The sequence below is a fragment of the Theobroma cacao genome, chromosome 3 (assembly GCF_053813885.1).
Source record: "Theobroma cacao isolate CCN51 chromosome 3, ASM5381388v1, whole genome shotgun sequence".
In the NCBI taxonomy this organism is placed as follows: domain Eukaryota; kingdom Viridiplantae; phylum Streptophyta; class Magnoliopsida; order Malvales; family Malvaceae; genus Theobroma; species Theobroma cacao.
In genome coordinates, this window is record NC_142641.1 from 6,285,170 (window position 1) to 6,303,411 (window position 18,242).

Consider the following 18,242-nt stretch of genomic DNA (forward strand, 5'->3'; position numbering starts at 1 on the left):
AAATTTAAATTATTTAAAAATATTTAAATAAGTCTTTGTTCTTTTATTGCTTTCAATTAAGTTTTTATATTTTTATTTTGAACCAAATAAACTCTTATACTTTTATTTTAAACTCATATGATTAATTATTGACTTAGTAAAAATATCACTTATCATCCTATGTCATATGACATTCAGTCAAAATGATATTAACGTGGCATGTTGATATGTCATAATAGATAATGATGTAATATGCTAACACATCATAATTGATTATGACATGACATGCTAATGTCATATGATAACATTATCACGTGATATTTTACTTTCCACATCAACACCAAGTCAATGCAATGTGGATATAAAGTAAAAAATTATATTTAAACTAATAATAATTAGTCAACCATTATTCATAAGAATTTATTTGATTCAAAATAAAATTTAAGAGTTTAATTGAACCCAATAAAAGAATAAAGACTTATTTGAGTTTTTTTAGTAATTTAAGGACTTTTTTCAACTTATGCCAAAAAAAATGAAAAAGGGAGCAAGCAAAATAACTAGATTTTAATAAAAAAATATATATTAGTTATAACTCAAAATAGGTTGATTTTAAAGAAAAGATATATTATTTATTTATTTGATTAATTCAATCTTGAATGTGTTATCCAACTACTTAACAAATTTGAAATTAAACATTCAAAACTTATTAATGTAGAAATAGTTAAGACAATTTTTTTAAAAAAAATCAACAAAAAATTGTCGAGTCTTAGGATTTAATAGTCATTAAGGAGTTCAAATTGTATTTTTTGTTTTGAAAATAATTTTATTTTGTTTTTATACCTAACACTTTAAAAAAAAATCTTTGAATTATTTTTCAAAATTCAAACAAGTTTATATTCTTTTATTGCATTTAATTAATTTTTTATATTTTTATTTTATATCAAATAAATCCTTATAACTATCTAATAATGTCATTAGTCAAATTGTATTTTGTCATTTTTATATTACGTTATGATATAACATAACATGTCGACATATCATAATAATAGTATAACATAATATGCTTACATGACATGATCATGTTGAATCTTTACCTTCTACACCAAATACCATATTGGTACTAAAAAAAATGACAAATCAAATTTTAATTGAGAGTAATTAATTAATTTCTAATTATAAAACTTATTCGGTTCAAAATCAAAATTTACTATGTCGGATAAACGCTCCGTTGTTTTTGATTTTTGAAGTTTAAATTAATAGTATTTGAACAAATCAGGAATCATAGAAGTAGAAAGTAGCAAGGTTTAAAAATCTGATTTGTTTGGATAATATTGGATACATAGGAGAAACGGTTGTCTACGTGGCGCGGAGTAAGGGATTAGGCTCGCACAAGTGACGTAAGACCTTCCAACACTGACAGACTGGACTCCTTTATAAACGACCAAACCGAGTTGTACCAAAATGCTCTCAAAGTCTCTCTCTTTCAAACTCTTTTACTTCCCAAGACAGAACACCAACTCAAGTCTCAATGGCAGGCCAACCAGAGATCTTCGAGCTCAACAATGGTACCATGCAAGTTAAGATCACCAACTATGGCTGCACTATCACCTCTCTCTCTGTTCCTGACAAGAACGGTAATCTCCGTCAAATCTTTTCTTTTCCTGGTTAAATCTAATCATTGTTTAATCCATTATTTATTTATTTATTGTTCTTTTCTGAATGCTCAATTGTTAATGATCAATGGGTCTTCTTGGCTTTGAAGGTCAATTAGCTGATGTTGTCCTGGGATTCGACTCTCTCGAACCATATGTGGTAAATTCTCTCGTCTCTTAATTTCGAAGATTTAATTCTACATTGCTGGCAAAATCATATGACTTTTCTTTTGAATATCATGTTTGGAATTTTCCTTACACAATGATTGGTTTCTGGCTTTGTAATACTGATCCCTTACAATTGAAAGAAAACTTTGACATGTGGGAACTGGGAAGTGATTTTTTTTTTTTTAATCTTTTTAATATATTTTGGGTTAATTTACATGTGATCAGCAAGGTGCTTCACCTTTTTTTGGCTGCATTGTGGGAAGGGTGGCAAACAGGATCAAAGAGGGCAAGTTTACTCTTAATGGAGTTGAATACTCTTTGCCAATTAACAACCCCCCAAACAGTCTCCATGGTATAGAGTTGTCTTTTTCTTTTTTTCATTTTTCTCAACTGTTCTTGATCTGTCTTTTGTGCTGCTGTTTTTCCTTGTAATTTATATTATTGTTCATTGGTTCATACATTATTTAATTTGCTTGAAAAAGAAAAATCTAACTATGGTCTGTTAAATGGCGGTTCTCTGAAGCTTGATTCAAATTGTCATGTCTAGGAATGATGAAGAACTTTCAGTATCGTCTTCACTCTATTTGTTTGGTCTTTAATATTTTCCATCAATTCTTAAATAATTAAAGATATTTGTCGTAGTCTTGGCTGACCAGAATGAGACTGCAGTAACTAGATGAAACTGATGTTCTGCATGCTTCAATTGGTTGTTGATGGATGATGCAATGGAAAGTATTAATATTTTTGATTCTATATGTTGTTAACTATATGAGAGAAAAGGTCAAAAACATTCTTGGAACTTTGCTCTATCTATTAATTTGGCTTGGGTCTGTGAATCAATTTTGCATTCCCTTTTTTTCCCTTATAAGTTTTCTTAAACGAAAGCTTCACCTCAGAATTTTTTATTTTGTAAAGATAAAATTGAACAAGATATTGAATTTGAGATGTTTCCTTTTTATTTGACCCCTTCTGTTTTCATTCAGACGATGAAGCTGCTGTTAATAATTTAGCAAATAGCTATTATCATTGCACAGAGCGATATAAGAACTGATTAATTTCCAGAAAGGACCAAAAAAAAAAAAACAGAAAGAAAGAAAACATGATGAACAGAAATGCTCTTCTTTTTTTTGATTTGATTATTCTGTTGTGACTTTTGAGGGCTTACTTGAATTGGGAGTCCATTCTAACTCTTGTTTATACGATCATTTGCTAGGCAGACATGCATCGTTTTTAGATACAGCAAGTGACAGACATAAAATAGAGAGAACAAATTTGCAACAGCAAACTTGACTTTCTTAAATTTGTTTGTTGTCAGTCAGAAGGACCGTTATATTAACCTATAATAATTTTTTCTTTTACTGGTAATGAATAGTTTTGCTGTTGATTGACTTTGACACCCATTTCAGATGTACTCATTGTTTCCACACAGAGGCATTTGTTGTATGAATGTATATAGCAATCATATTTCATTCCTATTGTATCTTTTCTTTTCTTTTTTCTCTTTCCTTTAGGTGGATTCAAGGGTTTTGACAAGAAAATATGGGAGGTGGTAGAATATAAGAAAGGCGAAAACCCATCCATTACTTTTAAGTATCACAGCGCTGATGGTGAGGAAGGTAATTTATCTCTCTCTCTCTCTCTCTCTCTGCATGTATGCTTCTTTTTTCTCTCTAATGTTCCTGTTTTCCTGTTTAAAGGTTACCCAGGCGATGTTTCTGTGACTGCAACTTACACTCTAACTTCAAGCACAACAATGAAACTTGAGATGGAAGCAGTGCCTGAGAACAAGGCCACTCCAATTAACTTAGCTCAACACACTTACTGGAACTTAGCAGGCCACAACTCAGGGAACATACTTGACCATTCAATCCAGATATGGGCATCACATATAACTCCTGTGGATCAGAACACAATTCCGACTGGTGAAATCATGCCAGTTAAAGGCACCCCTTTCGACTTCACTGCTGAGAAGAAGGTTGGTACTTCAATCCATGAGGTAGGCTTGGGTTATGACCATAACTATGTGCTTGGTGGTGGGGAAGAAAAATTGGGTTTGAAACATGCTGCCAAAGTGAAGGACCCATCGAGTGCAAGGGTCCTTAACTTGTGGACCAGTGCCCCTGGGGTGCAGTTTTACACTGCTAACTATGTGAATAGAGTTGTTGGGAAAGGAGGTGCTGTTTATAATAAACATTCAGGGTTATGCTTGGAGACACAGGGATTTCCAAATGCCATAAACCAACCAAACTTCCCATCAGTTGTTGTTCAACCTGGTAACAAGTATCAACACACCATGTTGTTTGAGTTTTCGGTTGAATAAATATTTCATTCTTTTGACTGTCCATATTGGAATAAAGTGTGCTGTTGGTTTGCTTTCTTTAAATTTGAGCGCCAGAACATGGCTGCCTTTTAGTTATGCCTTTTAATAATATGATGATGAGTTGGAAGTATTTTCTGATCATCCAAGAGGCCTTTAATAAAGTTGAAAAATGGCTACCATATACTGGAGTTTTTTGTTTGCCCCCTTCAAAAGGGCGGAAAGAATCAAGATTCGTTCCTACCCGAGGAAAATTTCAACCATTGAGGTTCCTATTGCATTAACTCTAATCCTGATGAACTTCATTCTGGTCTCTTATTTCTTGTATGTACGTGATGATGCCAAGTCTCGCAAAAGGAATAGTAATAATTATCAGCCTTGGCCATTGCAAGCGGGGTGCTTGTCAGTCATGTCTTGCTAAGTTTTGAACATCATCACAAGTTTTGGTCCTAGGAAGTTTTATTTGTTTCTAACTCATATTTTGTACCATAAATAATAATGCATAAAAAGGCATTTCCGTGAAACTTCATGAAGCTTCTATGGTTAACTTGTTTTAAAGCGATCTTGAAGAAGAAGATGAACAGGTGGAGCAATACAATCTGCTAGGTAAATGCTATTGCTAGCTAAATTATTCTCTTTGACGCTTTTCCATTCTTTGTGATGTAAAATATGTTGAATCCATGACTAAAATCAAGGCTGCAACGGCTTCTCGGTACACAAATGAGACAGAAAGACAGACAGACAGACAAGCATTGCCTGCCATCAAGGCTCGAATGCCAGTTGATCCTTACAGGGTCATCAGCGCATGGAATAATTCTCTTCATTTCTGCAATTGGCGAAGGAGGTAACGTGCAGTCGTCGGCATCAAAGAGTGACTGTTCTGCATCTATCAGCACTCAAGAAGTTAGTCGAGTGCATAACTTTACTCATTATTAGAACCTCAGAGTTGTCAACCTCAATGCAATTGAGCTTGGGAGTATAACTCCTATCGAGCTAGGTTCTTTGTCAAAGACGCTCCATCTTCTTCGACGTTGCCATGAACTATTTCAGAGGAACAATTCCCCCTTCATTTGGGAACATCTCTTCTCTCCTTTTCTTTCTCTGATGGAGAACTACCTTATAGGAAACATTCCTGTCGAGCTTGGACAGCTCTCCATTCTTTCAGTTGGTTTCAAACAGATTCTCGGGTATAGTTCCTAAACAGCTATATAATTTCTCGTCCATGATTCATTTTTCCATAGCTGATAAGGCCAGATTTCACCTCACTTGGGCTTGACCCTCCCAAATCTTGGGCAAAACAAGTTTTCAGGGCGTATTCTAGCATCAACACTCAATTCCTCAGGACTCGTACTACTTGATAATATATGGGGATGAATGGTATGAAGAATTTGGGAAGCCTTTAAATTTTGGCAGCAACCCCCTTGACGTAAGTTTTCTACTTCCTTGACTAATTGCACCAATCTAAGCCTCTTGTAGTTTCCCTAAAATCACCTGAGAGGTGTGTTACTAGATTCAATTGTAAATCTCTCCACTGATATCAATTCATTCATTGTTTTGTCCTTGACATGTCACTTTGCAATCAACCGTTGGGTCAGCTTTTTTTTTTAAAAAAAAGAAATATCTAAAACTTTCCTATACACGCAGAGCTCCTTCATGCAACTCAGGTTTTCTCTTCAACCAACTTAATTGGTAAGGGAAGATAGTGTTCTGTGTATAAAGGGATTCTAAAGACTGTCATGGCTGAATGTGAAGTGCTAAGGAACCTTGGGCATTGGAATCTTGCCAAGATCATTTCCTCTTCCTCAACTATTGATTTTTAAGGCAACGGCTTCAAAACTTTGGTGTTCGAGGTTATGCCATATACGAGTTTAGAATGTTCGCTACATCCAATTTCATCTGAGCAGCAGGAATCCAGAAACTTGAATCTAGTCCAGGGGCTGAATCCGCATTCCCAATTTGACAGGCCGGTTGTCCATCGTGATCTAAAGCCAAGCAACTTTCTTCTTGGTAGTGACCTTACTGCCCATGTTAGTGATTTCTTGCTAACAAGGTGTCTTCGGTAGTAATATCATATAGCAGAAATATGAAAAAAAAAAAGAGAACAAAGAAGTATTCTGCAGTTTGATTCATTCATTCTGTAGTTTATATATAGAAAGCTTGAAATGCAAAAATCTAACACATCTTAGCATTAGGTAAATAAATCTTCTAAGTCAAGGGTTGCATTACGTTATGCCAAACAAAAGAACAAATCAAGAGAGAAAATTTAAATTCTAACAGTGACCACTTAGGCGCAAAGCAATTCAAAGAGGAACTATGGGATACATTCCACCAGGCAATTCCCTTCTCTATTAGTTCCTAGTTCCGATAGAGTTGAGTTTATATGACCTGTTAAACGATTTTTTGTTTAATTTACCATCTATTAAAGTTGATACATTCTGCATATGATCTTTCCCAGATAGAGTGGCAGTTACTTGAAGTGTTTGTAATTGCATAATTGTACAGCTATGGCATCCTTTTAATGGAGTTGTGTACAAGCAAATGTCCCACAAGCAGCATGTTTACAGGAGATTGGAACCTACATGGTTATGTTAAGATGGCTCTGCGTGATTGTCTGGTGGAGATAGTTGTTCCTTTAATCAAATTCGAAAATGAAGGAGTCTTTAATCAAACTGGCCAAAGCGGCAGAGACATGAGCATTGGGAACATCTGGGAATGCTTTGTATCAGTCCTTAGCGTTGGAGTCAAATGCACTGCAAATTTGCCAAGAGAACCAATGAACACCATAGATATGCTGACAGTGCTTCACATTGTATGCTTCTTGGAGATCACACAAAAAGGGAGGGGCTGATAATAAGAAATAATCAATAGTAGCTTCAGTGCATTATAGGTTTACTTTTTTTTTTAAAAAAAAAGAACATGTAATAATTGCAAGAAGTTAATAATAAGATGGAGAAGCAAGGCATTTCCATCTTTAGTATTTCCTCAATATGGTTTATTGACTTCATTCAGCTTTCCCAGTCACAAGAGGTAGGAAGAAGCATGTATTAATATCTGCATCTCTTCTAGAAGCTTCACCTTCTGATTCATTTCCCATGACAATTTTACTTCATTATATGTTTAAAGGGTGTTTGGTGCACTTGATGGTGGAAGAATAGGATAAAAATGATCTTCTACCATGTTTGGTATCTACTTGGAAAGGAGGATAGGGTTGGAAATTGGATTACTCATCGTCCAAGTATAGGTTATTGAATCTTATTGAAATATAGGTAATTATTCAATCTCATGGGATTGTATTATGAGTTTGATACTTTATTTTCAAGTTTCTCATGCTACCTTCTAAAAAGTTGCATTTTTATTTATAAAATTGAGTTTAGGATACAATTCTACAGAGAGGGGCAATTTCAACCAATGACAAAACAATCTTCCTACCCTACATTTAATCAAAGCAATTGAAGTTTCCAACATTTGCGAATTACAATTTGAAAGCCACTAGCATATAATCAAGCACAAATTATCAATAAGATGCATAAATAAACATAAGTTTCTTTCTTCACTTTTCTATTTCATTTCCAGCTATACTTGTTACTCAGAGTGATATTCATAAATTTGTGGACCTCACCTTGTTCGAACAAGTTCAAGTGGAAGAGTTTCCATCGCCGTCTGAAATTTGAAAAGACAGTTTTAGATACGGCAAAAGGCTTTGATATGCAACAGAAACCTGGAATAATGCTTACCCATAGTCTTGGAGTTCTCGGATCAGATTTGGGATGTAATTTGGACAACTCAGACTGAAAGCTGATGACTATAGCAACTTTGAATTCAATGGAGAATGGACTGCACAATGCATTTGAAATACATATATATATATATATATATATATATATATGTATGTATGTATATATATATGTATGTATGTATGTATAAATAAAGTTACAATAACGGTGTCAATTGTCACATCTATTATCATGAAGAAATGTGAACAGATAATTCTTGCTGCATGATTGATATCGATAATTAATCAAGACTTTCCCTGGTGATTTTCTTGAATTTTCACATACTCCTTTTTTAATTGAAAATGTGTATTTCAATATAAACCCGTCGGGATCTAGTAAGCTACTGTAAATTATGACAAACATGTTTGAATTAACCAAGATAATGCTGTTAGTAGCCACCGTAACAGACCATAAAGTCAACATAAACATATAAAGGTTAACATGACTTAGCAACTATTAACATTCCTAGGGCCTGGGCAGGAAAAAAGGAAAAAGAAAAGTTATGCTAGAAAGCAATTCGGATGATGAATTTGCAAGAAAGGATAATAGGAGATGAATTCCAATCAGAACGATCTCAAATCTTTTATAATCAATCCTCTCTATTACAAGATTTCTACCCCACAGCCAGATATGACCCAAGATAGAAAGAAGTATAATGCTAGGGTAAGGGCCTGATTTCTCTATCTTAAGTTCACATGAACTTTGTAAACTATCTTTCATTCTGATGGATAACAAAGCCCTGCTCCCACAAAAATTAGGTAAAATATACCATGGATTGGATGTTCACTCATTATGGAATAATATTCCATGCAACGAGGAACATGCCTGCACCCAGATATTCAATAGACTAAACTGATGCAAAAGGCCTATACCTTCAAGAAGGAAAAAAAACCAAGAAGATACTTCTTTTTCGTCATCTAAACTTGTCAGTTTTAGCAGCCCTTTTTGGTGCAAGATATTACAATAGCTATCAGCATATGCCCAAATTTCAACCTCTTAGGTTTTCAGCTTCTTTAACTATAACTAGGGTCCCAAACATCTTGAATTTAAGTATATGCATTATATGTAGCAAGGTTAGAATATCCCGATAACATAAAAGCAGACTCTACATTATGGCAATTTATGCTGCCAAAAAGTTCCCTATAATTTATTTAAGATATTCATTTTGGTAGACATAATAAATAATACAAATTTAATCACTGGTTAGTTGCAAACTTTACTGGGATATAGAAAAAAAAATTCTGCAACTCACCCAGCTAAGACAGTTGGACAAGTCAAAAGACGGGGGAGTACAACATATATCGGCAGAGTCATATTACGACAGACATCTCCATCTGCTACCTAGAAAAGAATAAATAAAAGATGTCAAATGATACATCAACTGATTTTTTCGTTTTTGGCCAAGATATATCAAATAAATTAAAACAGTTCCACTGGGTGTGAAGAATTGCACCTGTGTAGTCTGTATCAAAGAGGTTTCAGTGACGATTTTTTCCCCGAGAAGAATCGACTCCACACGAAGTAAGTGAATGTCAATGGAACAAATTGGAATTGCAGATGCTTCAACTGTTAGTTCTCCACTGAGAGGTTCAAGCATCGAACGTTGTGTGGATATTCTTCCTATGATGCGAAAGCCACCTATTCAGCCAAACATCTAGTCAGCAAGGGGATCATGAAAACACTATGATAAGGATTCAAATGCAATGATGCTGAAGCTCCAGATCATCCAATCCCTTACAAAAATATGAATAACAAATCAGACATTCCCTGCATTTCAAAGTAAAGGATACTAGACCAAGAAAATGGGAAATTGCAGAAACCTGATTTCAGTTCAGGAAGTATAGGATGTCTTTGAGTGTCTTGAGTAATGTAAAAGATAACTATCTCAGGAGGAATCGGTTGATCAAGAAGATCAGCTGAAAACATATCAGAAAAGGCAAAGACTATTTAATCTAATTCATGTGGATATAATTGAGAGGAAGATTTTAAACTGAGCCATACCTCTATCACTTTCAACTATGAATTCCACTATAGCAGATAATGGTTTATGCAGGTATCCTCTCATTATATCTACAGTTGCCAAATACTATTGCAGTTGAAAATAAGAAAGAATCCAATAGTGATCTAAATAACAAGATTAAACAGAGAAAGAGCTCTACTATAAGTAAATATTCACCTGGATGCTAATATTTGTTCCATGGAATGTTTCATAAAATCTTTCCAAATTATCTTCTTTAGAATTCCTCAGAATTATAGAGAATGGTATCTGCCACAATAAACAAGTATGACTAAAGGAGATATGACGTACTTGCAGTTGAAAAAAATGAGAATAAAGGACAGAAAGTTAAATTAAAAGATAGTTATATCAAACTTGATATTGTTCTTAGACTCTGCTCACCAACACACAGAAACCAAAACTCTGCCCTTTTGGTATTCCTAAGAGATCAACTCCCTTAAGGTTAGACTTTATGAGCTTTGTGGTGTATGCTAAAGTACCACTATTTCAATTTTATCATCTCATCATAGGACTCGTGAATCTCTCACTTAAGCATGCACCCGTATGTGTGAGTTATCTTTCCTCATTGTTCAAAATTTAAAAATAAATAAATTTATAAAAAAACATATTTATCATGTGAAAAGGAACAAATATAACATGCCAAGAAAAAAAATAGTAGGAATTAAAAGGGAAAATGAAATACAATGTGCACAAATACATACACATACTATAATTATATAGTTCACAATTGATGCAATACCTCTGTTGTACCTGAAACAATCTTTCCAGATGGTTTAATGTCAAGGCTCTTACTCCTGTGCAAACAAGAAAAAAAAAATCACTTGTAGAGATTTTCACATAGGCCCAACAGAAGAAGAGATAGATTGAGAACATTTAAAGGATCAATTCATTCCTGCATATTGTCATATAGGCCAAATACACAGGACAGAAAGTGTAACCAAGACAATGGTAATTTTATAAAAAATATGCCTTTTGGTTATTTAGGAAATCCCAACATGTAATAGACGAGTAAAAGGGGTGCCATGATGCATACAGCAAGTAAATTTCCAAGCTTCACTAAAAAAACATAATGCAAAAGCTAGCAAAAATGTCATGTCTAGCATTGTCAAACAGTTCTTCCTCATAGAGACTTCAAGCACCCTTCTTCGAAGCCTAAAACTTATTCCTGTACCAGAGTTTCCTAGGCATACCTGATCTAGAGTTGCAGATTGGCAGAGAGAACTTAACATAACAAGAATAGCATTCTAAGCTATTGGATTTGAGAGTGGGCTGGGCACCCATGATGGGCCAACCTGACCCAACTCTCAAATAAAAATTAAAAAGAAAGGGAAAGTTGGATAGTTACCAAAGTTTTTCAATAGTGGTACCACCCACTACTTATAAGAACTACTCCCTTTCTTTCTCTTACTCACTCAACTCTCAGCACAGATTTCATAGAAAAACAAAATATAGAACAAAGGCCATTTATCGACCAAGAAGAACAACAAACAAAGAGAAAAGTTATGGTTTTTTTTTGGTAAGAGTGCTTTTCAATTAAGTGATTGCATTCCAAATCCTGGAGCATAAAGAGGCTAATGGTTCAACTTAAAGCCTGGAGAAGTTATTCAAAAAGCTTTTCAAGGTAAGTTTTTGGTTTTAGTTTATTTGGGTGCATTCTTGCTTCATAAATTCATCATAAGCCTTTTCAACTAGAGAAATGCCAACTGTTGCTTACTAGAACAAACCACACAACAACTAGAAAATATTTAAGCATCAAGAACCATACCTAACTCTCAAAAAAACACCTCAATGCCTTCTACAAGGACATTAGGCCAAGGATCATGTATTCATGTCCAACTACTCAAGCTATGAGGCCTCAGATGTTGACATTTAAAACTTTCTAAATCATAAGAAGCAAATAGCGACCATTTAACTATAATGACATAGAAATTAATTCCTCTCCATTGTCAATATAGACTTCAAACTAATCTTTTACGTCATTTGCACAATTATCCAATTCATACAATCACACCTATCCTAACGAATCAAATTGCAAGTTTTACCACTTGAGCAAATTTTCAAGGCGGTTACCAATGAATAGTTAGGTAGGACACAAGACAGACGCTTGCAAATATGAATGTATAGCAAATTGTAAAGTATGTGGACAAATTCAGATTTGTTAAAAAAGGTTTAAAAGCACTATCCGTGATCAGATTTTTGTAGTCATTTATAAGAAACCCTGCTTATTATTGACGTAAAATTTCAAGATTCATCTCAACTACTCTCCACACATTTAAATGGTGAATTTATTTCCTAATTTTCAATTAGAAGAAAGCAAGCCAAACGTACAGGATGGTAATCGGCTTGACAACACCGTAAAAGGACTCGATTACGCCTGCCGATCCTCCTCGAACCTTCAAACGAAGAAGAGGTAAAAAAAAAAGGAAAAAAAAAACAATATTAGTTACTTAAAATTGTGGCTGCATGTCTGTGTTTCTCTCCATGAACAAACAAGTGATTACAGAAATGGGACCTGGAGGTTGACTGATCCGTTGAGGGCCATGCGAATTCCATAGTGAGAAATGGAAGAAGCAGACTTCACCACGATTTTGCCTTGAAGAGGCTCCTATAAGAGAAATAAAAACATTAAAAGAAAAATCCATTGTAAATCCCCATTTTTATTTGATTATTGGAGAAGGTAGAGAAAGTGAGAGCGCACGGAAGGGCGATAGATGCGGTTGGGTCGGGAGAGCTTGAGCTCTATTCTTGTTGGCATCGCCTCTATCTCTACGGCCTGCACTTCAGCTCACCCACTACTGCTCTCAGATTTGCACCTTGAAAGCTTCCAGCATTAAATATTTTCCAGGTGGTTAGAGCCAGCTCCGATTCCGGTCCAATCCTCCATATTATACCATATTAGAGTGACTTCTTTTGAAATGTTTATTATAAATATAATTTTAAATTAAAAAATATCTATAATATATATAAAGTAGTATATATAGTTGGGTTAATTGATTGAATCATGTTATTCTCAATTGAATTAATTTTTTTTATATTTTATGTAAAAATTATATTATTTTTTACATTTAAATAGATACTTTTATATTTATTTATATTTAATAAAAAAAATAAAAATAATAATTTCTAATTTTTAATATTTAGATTTATTTAATATTTATCAATTATAATTTAATATTATTTTTATCTATATCATCTTATTTTGCATAAATCTGAATCTATACTATTTAGACATATCTTTTATACATAAATATTTAAATTTTAATAAATATGCATCTTATTCATTAAATAAAATAAAAAAATCAAGAAGATTTACGCATTTCTCATTATACATAGCACTTATCATTTAATAAACAAATCAATTAAATTTATCAATCTTTAGCCATTCATTTTATATATAAAAGACAAATACTACTAGAAATTAATAACTATTTTATATTGATAGGATCTTTACATTATACTGTTACTTTATATTCTACAATAGTTTATTTTAATCTACCAATAGTACAGGTTATATACTCTCTCATTTTTTAATATTTTTTTATACATCTAACAACCTTTGATATGACTATTGTCTTCTTTGGATAATTACTGTTTTAAGTAGGATAACTGATTGGGTTAATTGGTTGAATTTTTTTATACACCTTATGTCAGAATTACCTTGTTTTTGAAATTTAAAGAATCTCTTTCTACTTTTATTTATTTCAATAAAAAATACTTGAAAATAATAATTTTTAACTTTTAATACTTAGAGGATTGATTCATCTAATATTTATTAATTACAATTTAATATTATTTTATGTCTATATCTTTTTATTTTACATAAACCTAAATCTATAGTATTTAAACATATCTTTTACACATAAATGTTTAAATTTCAATAAATATCTATCAAATTCATTAAACAAAATAAAAAAGTCAAGAAGGTCTTCTTATTTCTCAATATACATAGGACACAATCATCATTGAATAAATAAATCAACTGAATTTAACAGTTTTTAGCCATTCATTTTACATATAAAAGACAAATACTATTAAAAATTAGTAACTATTTTATATTTGTAGACACCCCAATTTGTTCGAGTGTAACAAATTTTGGAAAATAAATAAAAAATATGAAAATCAAGAAAATATAAAAAAAGAAAAGAAAAGAGATAAATATGAAAGTTAAGATATGTTTACACTAATCCTACTTTTAGATTAAGTCTAAAAAGGACTAAGATCGAATCGAAACTCAAAAATTAATTCAAATAGAAGTGCAAAACAAGCCTCAGATCAGAAAGGGAAAGAAAAAGAGTTTGTGGAGTTTTTTGAGTTTTGAAATTTTCCATATTTTTAGATCTAGAAAAATCAACTTAGTTTCTAAAAAAACTATTTCGATTAAAGGGATGAAAGTATTGTGAGGATTTTTCTAATAAAATTTGGTAAAATTCCGTTGTCGACGATCAACGACGATGGATAGTGGTGGACATGGTGGCCGATGACCGAAATTTGAAAAGGGGAAAGATTTCTTTTCTTTAGAGGAAGAAGCTCTCAGTTAAGGAAAGAAGAAGTAGGAAATAAAGGAAAAGGGAGCTTTTATATTATAAGGAAAATGACATAGTTTTATTTCAATTAAAAGGAGGAAGTTTTGTTGGTTGAATCTCATGGATCTAGCTCACTCTTGTTATTTTGGCTCACTTCAATTTATTTAGGTAACTTTGATCCAATAACTTAGTTTTCTTTTTGGGTTTCTCAACCCACTTAGGTGAGTACTTATACTTTTTTTATTGATTTGTTTTTAAATATATTGAATTATTTTCTTTTATGATTTTTATTTTTATTTATTTATTTGGGTCTGTTAAAATTAAAAGCTAATTCATAATTTATATAAGTTTTCTAATGATTAAGTGCTTGTTTGGCTTGACTTTTTTTCAGCTTATCTATCTCTTAAAAGCAAAAGTAAAGCCAAACATAAATTTTGAAAAGCTCTTTAAAAAAAAGTAGTTTTTTTTTAAATAATAAAATTTTAAAAAAAAAGAACTTCAGGAAAAGCTCTTGTGATGAGCTTTTTCTTCTTTTCTTTTAAAAATACAAGAGAATTTTTATTTTTGTTTAAAAAATATCCTCATCTGTTAAAGATAATTAGAATATTACCCTCTAAAAACAATACCCTCTACAATAATTTTAACCAAAATTATAACTTATAAAAAAAACTTATAAAATGAAATTTAACAAACAACTTTAGCTTAACTTTAAAAACTATTATTTTTTATAAGAGCTTCATAATAGTTTTTAAGCTAAAAAAAAATTAAGCCAAACAGGCTCTAAATCTCAAGAAAATCAAAATGGCTTCTTGGGAAATTTCTGGGTGAGAGAATTTTTTAAACTTTTACTATAAGCGTTTGGGAGATTTTGAAAATTTTCAATATCGAGGATTTCTATTTATAATATATAAGGAAAATAAAAATCGAATATTGAACTAGAATAGAATTAAATAAATAAATTCTCTACTGATGAAATCTTTAGAAAACCAAAAGTGGCTTATTGGGAATTTCTAGATGAGAGAATTTTTCAAAATTTACCATGACCGTTTGGGAGATTTTGAAAAATTTTCAATATTAAGAATTTTTATTTATTTTGAACAACTAATAAAATAAAAATAGAAAAAAATAAATTAAAAGATAAAATTATGAAATTAAATAAATAAATTCTCCAATGATAAAATCTCAAGAAAACCAAAAGTGACTTCTTGAGAATTTCTAGGTGAGAATTTTCCAAAATTTTACCATAAACGTTTAGGAGATTTTGAGAAATTTTCAATGTCAAGAATTTTTATTTATTTCAAAAAATTAATAAATTAGAAATATGTAAGGAAATATAATATTGAACTAGATTTCATTTAATAAGGTTTAAAGGATACATAATTAATAGAGTACCAATCAAATGGGTTTTGTGAGGGTGCTAATACTTTCCTCACACGTAAATGAACTTTCGAACCCTAAATATGTTCCGTAGACTAGAACCTATTATTTTGATGAACCCAAGTCAAACTTAGGACCTCAATTGAAAAATAGATTCACTTGGGTGGTCAATTACACCTAAATAAAAAAGATTAATGGTGATTCCTTTTAAGTCGAATAGTTGAGCTTCCAGACTCACACGTTATGATAATATTGATACGATCTTTACATTATACTATTGCCCTATATTCTATAACTGCTTATCTTAATCTGCCAATAATACATGTTATATTGTCACGCTCTGAAACTCTCCATCGGGCCCGTGACAACTGTCGCGAAGCCTCGACAGACATTTTTCACCCCGAATGCCAATCGAAACCTCGCAAGGCTCTCGTATCAGCTTCTGTATCTCCCCGGTGAGCAACTGTTATTAAATCTCGTATTTCAAGAAATCATAAGTCGTTTCCAAATCAAAATAATAAAATATTATTTTCTGGCTCACAGGGGCATTTTCATCATTTTTCTTCAAAAATATCGAAAACCCGCCAAAAACATGATGTAAAAGCTAAATATGTTCATACATACTTTAAATTAAATAACTAAAGTATAAAATTACTTTTACAATGACACGTGGGCCCCCAACTAACCAATAAGATGCAGGTCTGTGAACCTACAATTTTGTCGATACAAGGCTAACTGAAGTCCTTGATGCAATCGGCTATCTACCGGTTATCCTGAGCTTGAAATGTGGGGATTTGAGGGTGGTGAGATTATAAAATCCCAGTGAGTAAAAAGACACCATCTAAACTATCTAAAGGCGAGTAAATGGAGACGAATTAAAATATTTTTTTTCCAATATATGTTTCATAACATGAATATTCAGTTTACTCAATTAATCAACATGGCTTATATATGTCACAAAACTTGGCTCTTGACAAAATAATTCTCGCGGGTACCTTTGTCAAGATATCCCACTGAGACCGCCAAGACTGTTAAAAATTCATATATCACATAAAACACATTTTTCATTGAGCATCACAGCCGTTCCTTGGCGTTGGCTGAGTCTCACTCTCACGTGGTGGTTAACGAGAAGTGCACTCAAAAAGCCCACCTCAGGAGATACCCTACGCGCCTCTACGACCGAGGTGAGAATATAAAGGAGTTTACCGTGCCCCTCTAATAAGCTGGTCCACGGAACCCCCCACCACTGCAGTAGCTAATCTTTAATCCACCAATTGATCAAATCTCAAGGGCATAGCATGGTAATTACATTACTAACCAATTTATCAAAGCAAAACAGACAGTTCATATTTTTCAACACAAGTATAAATTCAACCAATCATGCCAATTTATCACAAGCCATTTAATATAAAACCATAAATTTACAACACAAGCAGGCAGTCTCCAATTACTCTATTTTCAAAATCAGTATTCAATTTTCCAGAAAATTTATAAAATCATAATTTCTCCTAAAACATAGCAATTTATCATTTAAACCCATTTTCCATAAAATCACACAATTGTATAAAACTACTCTAGATAATTAAGACGATAATAAGTTCACTCACTGTTCTAGGAGTCGATATACTCCCAACCCTAGTCTTCAAGCACAATCCTTGTACTTTTACCAGTGTAATTTGCTCACTACCTTTGATTGCTTGATTCCTTGAAATCCCACACTTTTTCTTCAATTTTCCCACTTAGGTTTTTGTTCTTTCTTTGTTCTTCTTCACTTCATGTGGTGGCCGGCCAAAATGAAGAAATAAGCTGATTTTTGCTGATTTTAAAGCTAAAAAAAATAAATAGATATTAACATGCCATGTGTCACCATTTCATTGTCCCATTTTTATTTCTTAACTATTAAGCTTTCTCTCTCCACCACTTAAATTCCTTTCAATTATCCATAACTTAGATAAAATTCTCAGACTTATCCAAAGTCTTGGTGAAGTAATTTTTAAAATTTACACTTTTGCTCTAATAAAAATCTAAAATTACATTTTTGCCCCAAAAACTGAAAAATTGCCCATAGACATATTTTTCATCCCTTATACTCATACCATTCTCCAATTTGTCAAATGTGATCTAAATTCTCTCAAAATCTCAAATTTTGTCCGCGAGTGGCAAAATTATGATTTTTGCCCCTACACTCCAGAAATCACCGAAATTAAACTTTTTCACTGCCAAACCCTAAAATTATACTCCAATACTCAAATCATACTCCAATAAGTTAATATGGGGTCAAAAAAAAATTTTTCTAAGAATTCCTATTTTGTCCCCAGGTGGCAAATACCATTTTGCCTTTGGATAGTGAAAATTTCGGTTTGACTCCAAATTAATCCTCGAACTCCGAATTACCATTTTGAGTCATCCCTGAATTGTGAAACTCTTAATTTCACC

The 18,242-nt window shown here is 32.5% G+C and overlaps 2 protein-coding genes across 4 annotated transcripts; one reads left to right on the forward strand and one right to left on the reverse strand.

The window, feature by feature from the left end:
• Window positions 1-1,431: 1,431 nt before the first annotated feature.
• Window positions 1,432-4,182, forward strand: LOC18604334 (Galactose mutarotase-like superfamily protein). The gene is made up of 5 exons (XM_007036744.3): window positions 1,432-1,613; window positions 1,742-1,791; window positions 2,025-2,151; window positions 3,311-3,415; window positions 3,497-4,182. Exons 1-5 carry the CDS (start codon window positions 1,508-1,510, stop codon window positions 4,117-4,119), a joined length of 1,011 nt encoding a protein of 336 aa, XP_007036806.3. The 5' UTR covers window positions 1,432-1,507; the 3' UTR covers window positions 4,120-4,182.
• A 2,196-nt stretch (window positions 4,183-6,378) lies between these two features.
• LOC18604336 (Vacuolar protein sorting-associated protein 26) lies at window positions 6,379-12,837 on the reverse strand. 3 transcript variants are annotated; one of them, XM_018117883.2, is made up of 12 exons: window positions 12,605-12,836; window positions 12,419-12,511; window positions 12,235-12,299; window positions 10,646-10,700; window positions 10,066-10,155; window positions 9,891-9,975; window positions 9,710-9,805; window positions 9,343-9,527; window positions 9,142-9,230; window positions 7,851-7,950; window positions 7,736-7,776; window positions 6,379-6,866 (listed from the first exon to the last, which is right to left on the reverse strand). In XM_018117883.2, the coding sequence occupies exons 1-12, from the start codon at window positions 12,659-12,661 to the stop codon at window positions 6,839-6,841; spliced, it is 984 nt and encodes a 327-aa protein (XP_017973372.2). In that variant the 5' UTR covers window positions 12,662-12,836; the 3' UTR covers window positions 6,379-6,838. The 3 variants fall into 3 exon arrangements, with proteins under 3 accessions (XP_017973372.2, XP_007036810.3, XP_088660619.1); XM_007036748.3 differs by having other exon boundaries at window positions 6,379-6,960; XM_088804493.1 differs by lacking the exon at window positions 6,379-6,866 and having other exon boundaries at window positions 7,671-7,776; window positions 12,605-12,837.
• Between the last annotated feature and the right edge of the window lie 5,405 nt (window positions 12,838-18,242).